We start from the raw sequence: 12,410 nt of genomic DNA, 5'->3' as shown, positions 1-12,410 counted from the left end.
CACTGACTGCTACCTGGCCCCAAACACATTCATTATTTTTTTGAATTACAAATAAGAGAAATACTATGGCTAACCCAAAACAAAATGTATATGTCAATTTCTTTGGAATAGGAACATTCAGAGGTATTATGATCAAAGAAGGTAGTATGATATTCAAGAGCGCTTATCTTGCTCCAAGCAGTCACCTTCAAAAATATATTTCAAGGCCAATAATATTAAAAATATATGAAGGTTTTGAAGAAAGAAGCAATCAGTTGTATATATATTTCAAAAATCCTTTTTATTTATAAAAGGATAAACTCCTATGTTTAAATTTTTCCCTTTGCCAGAATGATAATAGTTAAGGAGAAAATACATGCTTTTGAGCTTCTCTAAAAACAAATACCTGAAAATTTAGCAAACTTCACAAAGTATAGCTGAAAAGTCTCCACTAACTGACCCTCTATACCATACTAAACTTTTTGACAAGATTTAATTATTATGGTCTAAGAGAAGTTACACTTATGCAAAGTATGAATCTGCTCTTAAGGAGTGAAAGAACAAAAACCATTCAAAAAACAGACATATTTTCTAGGCACAGAATGCTATAGGAAGGAGAGAAATCTGGTCCTCTTCCTCAAGTTCAGTGGTTCTCAAACTTTAATGTGCATCAGGGGCACCTACATGACGTGATGAAACAGGTTGTTAGGTTTCACCCTAAAAATCTAGAGCAGTATGGTTCTGGGGTGGGGGCTGAGATGGTATGTTTAATAAGTTTCCAGGTGATGACGACAGTGATGCTAGTCTAAGACGAACTTCTGCTCTAACTTAGCACATAACCACTGTGGAAATATCCCTATGCTTTGTCTGATCTTTCCCAATGAATACCTTGGATTCTTCATGACAGTTAGTGTTCTACTAACAAAATATCACTTAGTTAAGGTTTTACTTCAGAACACCTCCATCACCTCTAAGCTGTACACTAGTCTATAGAGCATCACATCATATGGCTATTTAATACATGAAAATAAAAACATTTTACATATATATAAAATCTTTAGTTCCTAATGTACAGATTTGGCGGTAAACGAGCAAGATGATGAAGGTCTTTGAAGACTCAGTGGTATCTAAGACTTTTGATTTGAAGTTATAAACTGCAAGTGTGGGTTCCAAGTGGACAGCCTTCATCCTCAGGCCTTACCTGTGACTGGAGCATCAATATCCAGCAAGTTTTTTTCCTGTCGAAGAATTGAAGCCCCCTCTGTTATTATTCTCAATGCGACAGTCTCTTCGAGCCTGCCCTCCTTCATGAGATGTGCCTTTAAGATATCCACACGAGGTTTCCCATCATTATCAAACACTTCTTTTGCCGTAAGCCGGTGACTTGGAGGAAATGGGACAGCTGAAAGAGAAGAAATAAAAGGATCATATTAATTGAAACTCAACAACAGAAGATGTAATAATAGCTACCAAATATCTATCCCTATCACTCACCACCTATTGGAGCATTTTTAAAGTTCATATCAAAATATGATCCAGGGCTATCAAGAACTAAAGACTGCCTTCCTCAATTCAAGATGTAATGTGACTGCTGAAAGGAAATGTGTAGTTCTTATTCATCCAGTACCTAGCTCATTTATCTAAAAGCTACTGATTGAGTGAATAACAAAAACAAGAGTTACTTGTTTGTTAGGCAAAACAGCAGAAGAAAAGCAAAAGAAAAGACTTACTATCCAAGCATCCATTCAATTTTGACTCAGGTAAAGATGTTTCTCCACTAAAAAGCAGGCTCCTCCACTGGGATAGAGGAATGAGAAACAGCCTGCCAGACCAGATTTCCAACCAGTGGGAGTCACATCCCTGAGTAAACGGACTGACTCACTGTTTAAGGAGAGAGCAAGAATCTGAGACTGAAAATGCAGAAACACACCGAATACCAAACAGAAAACCAGGACTTGTATGTGCATGTATGAAAGGAAACTCTTGAACAGCAGGAGGACAGTACCACATGGAAAAGAGACACTGGCATTTAGGAACAGAGGTTGAACCCAGGTCTTCTGCATTGTAGGCAGATTCTTTACCATCTGAGCCTCCAGAGAAGCCCCCAGAAAGTGTTAGAGGCATAGTCCTCCAGGCTTCTCTGTCCATAGAATTCTCCAGGCAAGAATACTGGAGTGGGTTGCCATTCCCTTCTCCAGGCATCAAACCTGTGTCTTCCAGATTCTTTACCGTCTGAGCCACCAGAGAAGCCACATGATGTAATGTCAGATCCCACTTATTCTCAGATTTACAGCCAAACATACTCTCTTCCAACCATGCATCTGACTTTTTAACAGTAAGACAGTCTCTTGCAGCTACTGTCATTCTTCACATCTCTGAATACATTCATTCACTCATTTAGCCAGAGGATAGTCACTAAATTCCTACAATGTGCCAGGACATCCAAAGGTATGGATCAGAGATCGTATTATAAAGGTTAATAAATGGCAAATAAGTCCTTCAGTGGCGGAAACTCATTATTTCTTTACTTTACACAAGGATTCCTTTACAGGATAACTCAGACCTATCAGAAATATCTGGAAGAAGCACCAACACTGTTTCATATTAACTTTCACCTGCCATGTGCATTATGCCATATGCATAAGAACTCCATATGAAGCTCCTCTCTTAACGTATGGATTAAATGTAGGCCACTTACCTCTTAAGAGTGTTTCTCAAAGAAGCAAGATTTATAGTAGACCTATGCCAAGACATTGTGTGCAATCTAACAGCACAGATTTGTTATCCAGGAGAAATTACAACTACTTAAGAGAGAAGGAAAATCAGGAAATGAACATGTACTAATGGATGCAAGCTTGGTTTTCCTAACAATCCAAGCATATCTATTGAACTGTGCTACCAAGATGAAGTGGCAGCGGCATGTGTAGGGCTTTCATGGTCAGATGAATGCGGGTGCAAACCTTGGCACAGAGCCCTCACCAGCTACGCGACCCTGGAAAGCTAAATAACCTCCTTTGTCTTCAGTTAAGGCATACCGACTCAGTGGACATGAATTTGAGCAAACTCCGGGAGTTAGTGAAGGACAGGGAAGGCTGGTGTGCTGCAGTCCATGGGGTCACAAAAAGTTGGACACAACCTAGCAACTGAACAGCAACAACGACCTCACCTGTAAACTGGGGATTATATCTATCTGAGGACTTTTATAATAACTAAATAGTAACAGTAGTAGCTAACATTTATAGAGTGTTTTATTTTATGCCAGGCATTGTTTGGTTAATAAAGTCAGACACAACAATAAAGCTGTAAGATGAGTAAGCCATAAGTACAAGTGTTTATATATAAACTTATTTGGTCCCAATAACATTACTCTGGGGGAGAAACTTGAGACAAAAATCTTAAGCACCTTGCCCAAGATAATCACCTAATGATTTATATGTAGACCCACTGAGCATAAACTCTGGCAGTCTGATGCCGGAATACTTGTGTTAACAGCTTCACCACACTGCTTCCCAGAACGTACTTAAGACAGTGCTTCATAATTAAAAAGTGATGAGTAAACCACTTTTTAGAATAGAAATTCCAATGAATCCTGAGAGATATTTCTTATACAGACTACTTTTATTTTCAGAAATTATTTGGAATAGCTTATAGTAGAACAGGTATATAAGACAAAAGCAAAAGGTGAAATAAAAGACAAAATGCACACAGAAAAGGAATCACAAGTCTAGTATACTATTTGGCTGTGCTGTGAACAATGTCTATATAGTTATGTGTGCTGTGCTTAGTCGCTCAGTTGTGTCCGACTCTTTGCAACCCCATGGACTGTAGCCCTCCAGGCTACTCTCTCCATGCGGATTCCCCAGGCAAGAATAGTGGAGTGGTTTGCCATGCCCTCCTCCAGGGGATCTTCTAGTTATAGTGCTGTAAAAACCAATATTTATAACCTTCTTAAATATACCCATTACTAAAATGTCTGTATTATTTTGGTAAGTGTGGTAAGTCCTGTTGGGTACAGAGTACAAACTATAATCCAAAGAGCAGAGGGCTTTCCCACTATATCTCTTAAGTTCTATGATTTTTTTCTCCAGTGTTTTGTTTTATACAGGTTTTGAATTTCTTTAATTTTTATTGTGTGTACTGAATACTGCATATTTACTACTCTAATTGCTTGCTCTAATTTACCACAAATAAAAGACCTGTTAATCACATACCGTAACATCAAAGTATAGTATAAAATAAAGAAAAACAAAGTTCAAGAATTAAATGAAGAGGCAAAAAAAGAAAAAAATGAAGTCATTAGACTTCTGGCACTTGGGGAGTATTTTGTTCATTTTCTTTGCCCTCCCTTCTTTTCTTGCCTAACAAAATGTGCAAACATTTCAGTGGCCACATTTCTTTACCTGGGTCTTTATATTAGGTTTGAAATTAGAAAACACCTTACCTGGTAGCTACTCAAAATTCCCCAGAGGTATCATAGGGGTAGAAATGAGGAAACTTCAAAAGGACACTTGGGGTAAGACCATGAGTTGACTTTTTCCCCCTTAGAGAGTTTCTAAGGTATGAACTGGATGACTGTCAAGGTTTAAGGGACTCTGCAAAACTGTCAGGCAAGAAACACAGGAACATAGGAGGGAAGGAGGCTGACTTATTGTTAGGCACTGGGTCTCTGTCACACACACTGTGCTATGTGTTCAGCTGCTCGGTCGTGTCTGACTCTTTGCAGCCCTGTGGACTGTAGGCCCCCAGGTCCTCTGTTGATGGCATTCTCCAGGCAAGAATACTGGAGTGATTTGCCATTTCCTACTCCAGGGGTCTTCCCGACCCAGGGATCCAACCCATGTCTCTTGCGTCTCCTGCACTGCAGGCAGATTCTTCACCATTGGCACCACCACGCACTAGTGGCCTTATTAAAGGGGTCAAAGGTTAAAAAGAGCCGAAGCATTTAAGAAGGTGAGAGGCAAAAGGAGAGCACCCCAGGTAGGGTGTGACCTTCATGAATTAGACTTTCTCCAAGTCGCTAGGTTCTCTCAAGGCCAAGATCACTGCAATAACAGATGCTCCCACCTTTCACTGCATCTCTTACCTGCCAGTAACTGCTATTCCTAAGGTAACTGGCGAAGGTAAAGCCACCTGCATTGAGATACTGGAAATGGTTCCAAATACACAGCAGTGAGAAAAAAGAGGGAAAAGGCCAATCAAAGGTCTCTATTTCCAACCAAATGATACAGACACTGATAGGATGGGCTCCTTAACTAGCTAAACAGATGGCAATGCCTGCAGGGAACCAAGATGCGGTCAGCCAGAGAGAAGTTCTCTAGGACAAAACTAAGAGTGGGCTAATATTTGTGTATTTGTGCACCTTTTGGCTTCATAAAGAAAATATCAGCCATACAAAGGTCACATTTATTTGCTTTCTCTTCTTACCCAGCATCCTACAAACAGACCTGTGCCAAATACTGAACAAAACTTTGTGGACTAAACAGTCCACTGTGTTTAGAAAACATTTCTTCCATTAACTCACTGTATTTTCTTTGGGATCCAAAATCACTGCAGACAGTGACTGCAGCCATGAAATTAAAAGACACTTGCTCCTTGGAAGGAAAGCTACGACAAACCTAGACAGCATATTAAAAAGCAGAGACATTACTTCGCTGACAAAGGTCTTTATAGTCAAAGCTACGGTGTTTCCAGTAGTCATGTATAGATGTGAGAGATGGACCATAAAGAAGGCTGAATGCCAAAGAATTGATGCTTTTGAAGGGTCGTGCTGAAGAAAATTCTTGAGAGTCCCATGGACAGCAAGGAGACCAAACCAGTGAATCCTAAAGGAAATCAACCCTGAATATTCATTGGAAGGACTGATGCTGAAGTTGAAGCTCCAATACTTTGGCCATCTGATGTGGAGAGCCTACTCATTGGAAAATACTCTGATGCTGGGAAAGACCAAGGGCTGGAGGAGAAGGGGATGACAGAGAATAAGATGGTTGGATGGCATCATTCAACCATGACTCAATGGACATGAGTTTGAGCAAGATCTGGGAGATGGTGAAGGACAGGGAAGGCTTTGCAGTCCATGGGGTTGCAAGGAATCAGACATGACTTAGAGACTGAACAACAACACTTGATACAACAAAATGGGATTACCCCTTCCCTCCTTTCCTTTGAGTATGACCACAAGCTGCTTTCACTGATAGATGAGCAGGCCAAGGTTGGAAGAATTAAGTTTGTGCATGCTAATAAAAATTCTGATATAACTGTTGATGTTTGGGCTGACTCCAAAACAATTTTCTCAAAATTGCCTGTTAAGAATATGGTGTCACCAAAGACTTCTTAGAAGCATCCTAAAAATAACCAGAAACCTTCTCAGCTTTCCCTATTTCATAATTCCCATTAGGTGTCTTTTTTGTTATTGTTGTCAAATAAAAGCAACATAGCTAAAATATGGGACATGTAAGTCCTTGACTGATTCCTGCCACAAATTACAACATGCTGGACTAGGATTGTGTTCCCATGTCACCGACTGTGGAAATCTGTCAAAGACTCATTTCCAACGGATAGGACATGATATTGCCTCTTTCCTATTAGCTGGTCCCACCAGAGTGCTCATCTATCTGATGGAGTATGTGTGTCCGTGTGTGCTCTCGGTTGTGCTCAACTCTTTGCAACCCCATGGACTGTAGCCTGCCAGGATCCTCTGTCAAAGGCAAGAACACGGGAGTGGGTTGCCACTTCCCAGCCCAGGTATCACACCTGCGTCTCCTGCATTGGCAGGCAGATTCTTTACCACTAGTGCCACCAGGGAAGCCTTGCTATCTGATAGGGAGCCAAAGTCACATGCATCAATAATGGCATCTATATAACAATTATTGAAGGTCTTGTCGATTAGGCATTCACCAGTAGAGAAACTCATCACAAGTCCAAAAAGCCTGTAGCCAGAGTATTCCTAGCCCTGGGTTCTGGCTGACTATGTGGACCACACCTCAGAGTCACGGTCCCCTGAGAGTTGGGCTAGAGGTCAGTTTTATACAACTACGCAGTTGCCTCAGTAGCCACAGGTGATCCATATCACTCTGTGGTAGACCCAGGTACCTGACTTTCTGTTTCTCAACTCTGAGCCACTGTGACCACTGCTGAAGGAATTCCTACAATTTGACAAGAAATATTCATGAGTCACTGTCATGGTGACACCTCCCATCACTGGAAGGAAAAGGAGGATACCTGCTGCCTGACCTCTTCCTGGACTAGTCTTACAAATGCTGACAAGAGAGAACCACAGGCATAAGAAAACACTGAACCAAGTGATTTTTCAAATCTTGGTTTGGCTTTAAAGTTTTTGTTTGTTTCCTCAAACAAAATGACGCCCAGAAATGTAAGGATATCCAAAAAGAAACAAGAGCCTAAAGCAGACAGTTTCCCTTCTTCCCTATGATGGCTGTTAAAGTGTGCTCATAAAATTGTGGGGCTCTCTGGAGTAAAATTAGAAAACTCCCAATTTAGACCAACTGCTGAGCCCCCACAGTAAACATGAAGGACATGAAGCCCAACAGAGAGGAACAGTGAACTGTCCAAGGCCACAGGATTAGTCAGTGGCAAAACCAACACCACATTTAGGTCTCCTGGTCTATCTTCCAGCACTTTAGCTCCAGGTCTGTTCTGACCAGTATAGAATTGACTGGCCACATGATGGCCAAACGCTTGGAGAGCAGTCAGTTCAAACCAAGCAGTGCTATGAAGCTACAAGACACCCTGAATTTAGAACACTTGATACAAGGGGGAAAAGACTGTCAAATATCTCTTTCAACATCCTATTCTGATTACATGTTTTAATAAGAAGATCTATTGGGCTACATAATAGGTCCCATTAAAATTATTTCAAACTCTCCTCTTCTTAATTTCACTACTGCTGCTGATGTTGCTGCTGCTGTTAAGTTGCTTCAGTCGTGTCCGACTCTGCGACCCCGTGAACAGCAGCCCACCAGGTTCCTCTGTCCCTGGGATTCTCCAGGCAAGAATGCTGGAGTGGGCTGCCATTTCCTCCTCCAGTTTCACTACTAGAATATTTAAATTGCATAAATGGTTTATATTCCATTATTATTGAACAGTGATGCAGCCTTCTGAACAAGTAAATGAGAACAGGGTGAGTGATGGAAAGTATATTCTTCACTGTTTCTCCTCTTTCCACTTCAGTTCCTGCAAAACTTCAAACGATCTCAAAAATGACTGCATGTTGGAATTGGTTTTAAAAATAAATGATGCCAGGCTCAGCCTCTAGAGCTTCTGATTTAACTTGTCTCGGGTAGGGTCAGGATAGTGGCAGGTTTTTAACAGAAGCCCAGGAATATTAATGTGCACTCCAGACTGAGATTCACTGACCTATCTATATCCTAAGTAAAGACAAACAAAACGCCAGGCAGTTTAATTCCCCCACCTAAACATATGCTCCACGATGTCAATCAGCAGCAGCAGATACAATGTCTCTCTGCAAGTGCAGACCTCTATTTCATCTCTCTCTGTAATAAGAATGTGTCCAGGAGCAACTCTGTCCCATATTTCACATGGCTACTGTCTGCACAAGGCCTGTCTGAGATACTTACGTCAGCACATGCTAAGAGAACAGCTTAAGGAGATCACACGTCACACGTAACTTAAAACACACTCTCGCCTGGCCTCCACAGATGGGTACTCCATTTATTCCCTCCTGGACACTGGTATATGTCACAAACTATTATTCTAATCTAACCATATCAATCAAGCAATCGATTGGCCATTAAGTCTTTAAAGCACCTACTATACATGGTATTGGGCTTCACAGGTGACGCTAGTGGTAAAGAACCTACCTGCCAATGCAGGAGACACGGGTTCGATCCCTGGGTTGGGAAGATCCCCTGGAGGAGGAAATGGCAACCCACTCCAGTATTCTTACCTGGAAAACCCCAAGGACAGAGGAGCCTGGCAGGCTACAGTCCACAGGGTCCCAAAGAATCAGACACAACTGAAGCAACCTAGCACGCGCAGGCACTGTATTCCACGCTACGCAGTGACAAGGGTCGGGGAGAAGTGAGCGAAGGAAAACAAACACAAGCAGGGCCAGACTCTAAAGAGCTTGCTATGAAGTATAATCATTAGCTTTTGCTTCAGATAGATGGCCAAGTGTTAAACCACAAAACCTAAGAGCAAAATTTAAAGAAAATGAGAGATGATATAAGCAGTAAGGGAAAAAAAAGTCTTTATGTACCTTAAATTTATGCTTGGGTTCCTAGAAACCTTATCTATAGTCATACATTTCTTTTCTCTAAAGTACTGAATAAATATCTAATTCTTTAGATGACTCTGTCTTGAAAGTAAGTAATAAAAAACAGAATACGCTAATTGTAAGATACAGTATTCCAGCTGCAATATACAAAAGTAGCTCCATCATCAGTAATTTAATACATGGAGTCTGATCCTATTTCTGAACAGAGTGACTGAAGTGAAAGTCACTCAGTCGTGTCTGACTCTTTGAGACCCCATGGACTATATAGTCCATGGAATTCTCCAGGCCAGAATACTGGAGCGGGTAGCCTTTCCCTTCTCCAAGGGATCTTCTCAACCCAGGGATCTTCTCAACCCAGGGATCGAACCCAAGTCTCCTGCATTGCAGCCAGATTCTTCACCAGGTGAGCCAAAAGGGAAGCCCAAACAAAGTGATGGGGAAATACTAGTGATTTTTTACTAAATTTTCTTTGGGTTCTAACACTGAGCAATTAGGTTTGCTCTACATTCTTCTAGGTTTAAAAATATTCTATCAGTACGGGGATACATATTTATTATCCATGCACAAAATGTCTATATGCAAAGAACATGTTGTGTGGGAAAGAGAGCTTAAAAATTAACCACAGCTGGCCTTTAAGAAAAACTGTAGAAAGGTATTTACTAGGTTCCTACTTGTGCTACTCCTGTGGATATTCATCACTTGTTTGTTTGAAAGCCTATGGCTTTCATTATAGATATGGTGATGGTGGTTGTTTAGTCGCTAAATTGCGTCTGACTCTTTGAGACCCAGTGGACTGCAGTCCGTCAGGCTCCTCCGTCTATATGGGATTTCCCAGGCAAGACTACTGGAGCTGGTTGCCATTTCTTTCTCCAGGGGATCTTTCAGATCCAGGGATCAAACTCGCTTCTCCTGTTTGGCAGGAAGATTCTTCACCAATGAGCCACCAGGGAAGCCCATTATAGGTATCAACGGTTGTCAAATTGAAACATGCTTGCCCATCTCAAGTACGGTTGACTATTAATCTTGTAAAGAGAGACATGCAGCCCCACTTAAGCCAAAAAATTCTTCACTTAGGTTTATAAATAAAACTTCAATTTATTAACTTATTGTTGGGTTTTTTTTCCTTGTTTATCCTTAGCAGATACCTCTTCACCTATCCTCTCTGAATACTACCACAGATCCTGAGCTTTAAAATGTATTCAGTGCACAGGTACTGATCATTTCACTAGCAAACTGAACACCTCACTTGGTTCTCTTGAATGTTTACATGCATATAACGTACAACACAATGGTATTTTATGTAACGTCTCCAAAATGTCAATAAAAGGGCACTCTGGTACTGGAGATATTTATTAAAACAAGCAATTTATTTCTCTGACTTACAAAACATATTATTATACACAGTACTTTGTGAACCTAAATCTGAAATGTACTAAATGCCAATTCTTCAATAAAGATCAGATATGAATTAATGCAAATAATTATTTTCCAACAACAAGGGATCAGTAATTAATGAAAATGTGCACCTTAATGATCAGAAGCTCTTTTAACTGTCTGAATTCCAAAATAATTTTCCTTTAAAAATACCCATTAATATATAGCCACTCCCTATCCTTTCCACATAGAGCTTTTCTTATTGTCTGGCCACTACCCATTCTTGAATAGGAGGACTCAAAGACATGGTCCACAGCTCGCTCCACATGAGGTCCTGGGCTGTTCTGTCACAAAACTCCTTTGAAGTTGTGATATTTTGTTTAGCTCATTTAATTACTAGAAAAATTGCAAGTGGCTTACATAATAAATTATGCAATAATGATTCAACAAGAAAGATTACTTAACAGTCTTATTTTAACTTTCAAAATATCTCAGCATTATGTTAAAACTAAAATGAAATATGATTTTTTAGTTAAAATTTAAAAGTTCTGTGTACAAGTTCTGTGATTAACCTGTGGGTAAGGCCAATAATAAACTATATTTATACATGTACAAGATAAAAACAAAATCATATTTAGTGGTACTGATACATGATATTGAATATTTAAACTCAGAATTTAAATTAAATATTAGATGCTTTAGATATTTAAATTAAATTATATATTTTTAAATGTCTTAATATATAATTGAAGATGCATTGTTTTAAAAGGGTCTACTCTATAGTGATCTTTTTTTGTTTGATTAATTTTGTTTGATCTTGATTTTAAATAAAGACAGCCATATCATTTACACCAGTAGGTACCCCAGCTATACTGAATTTCAGAACTAGATGAAATGGCTACAGCAATATTTTCACCAAAGGGTATTTATAGTAATCTCTGGACTAGTAAATTTACAGCAATGCATTAAATTCCATTCATTTGGATCCACTTACATAGAGGGCTTTTTACTTATTTTTTGCCTTGAACATTTTCTTTTTCTCTGGAGATATATGTCACAGGAGGAGATAAAAATCAAGAAACAAACAAGACACTTTAAGACAAGATGAATTTATCTCCCAACTGAGCATATCCCTATGAACACAATAATTATCCCTTAGGAATGAAAAGTATCCAGGGATTCTAAAACTTTATTTAACCCCAGACATACTTTATCATTCAGAAATTCTCAACTTCATGGCCTAAGACATGAAATACAAGGAAGGATTTAACTTGAACTGGAGTTGAATTACTTGATTAGAAATTTGTTAATAAATGTAAACTTTGGAAATCTGTGCATTTAAAATAGCAAACCTGAAAAACATAATGTGTGCCTCTTAATCTTCAATCCTAAACTTGTAAGTTAATATAAAAAAAAAATCAATCTATGTCCACACACAATTCTTTCAAGTTCATTACTCAGCTGTAGATGCGCACACATTTTCTATGCCCATGTGCCCACCCATGGTCCCCATCCCCGGTAGTTATAAGTGTCTACAGACATCAGAATAGTTTCTTTTTATAATGAATAGACTCTCTCTTCTTTGAAAGATCTTGATGAAATGGCAAATCTATGGCCTAATGATATCAAATGATGTAAATCCTAAGTGGCAATTTAAGGATGTTACCATGTTACCACTTTTGCATAACTGTTTAAAAAATAATGAATTTGGCATGTAGCCTTCTATCTGTGTGCCACAGTGAAGCAAAGATTGAAATACTTTACACCTCAGAGTCACCCTCCAGAGAGCTAAGGGCAGAAGCTA

At 39.5% G+C, this 12,410-nt stretch overlaps 1 protein-coding gene across 2 annotated transcripts in view; it reads right to left on the bottom strand.

Moving 5' to 3' along the window:
* Window positions 1-12,410, bottom strand: part of PPP3CA (protein phosphatase 3 catalytic subunit alpha) — a 325,113-nt gene that overhangs the window by 150,803 nt on the left and 161,900 nt on the right. For both annotated transcript variants that reach the window (XM_061419557.1, XM_061419558.1), the window contains exon 2: window positions 1,181-1,381. In XM_061419557.1, the coding sequence (XP_061275541.1) occupies window positions 1,181-1,381 (201 nt within the window). The remainder of the gene's footprint in view (window positions 1-1,180; window positions 1,382-12,410) is intronic.

Source organism: Bos javanicus, chromosome 6 (assembly GCF_032452875.1).
Source record: "Bos javanicus breed banteng chromosome 6, ARS-OSU_banteng_1.0, whole genome shotgun sequence".
Lineage (NCBI taxonomy): Eukaryota > Metazoa > Chordata > Mammalia > Artiodactyla > Bovidae > Bos > Bos javanicus.
The sequence above is the reverse complement of the archived record's forward strand: the minus strand, read 5'-3'. Positions and strand labels throughout refer to the sequence as shown.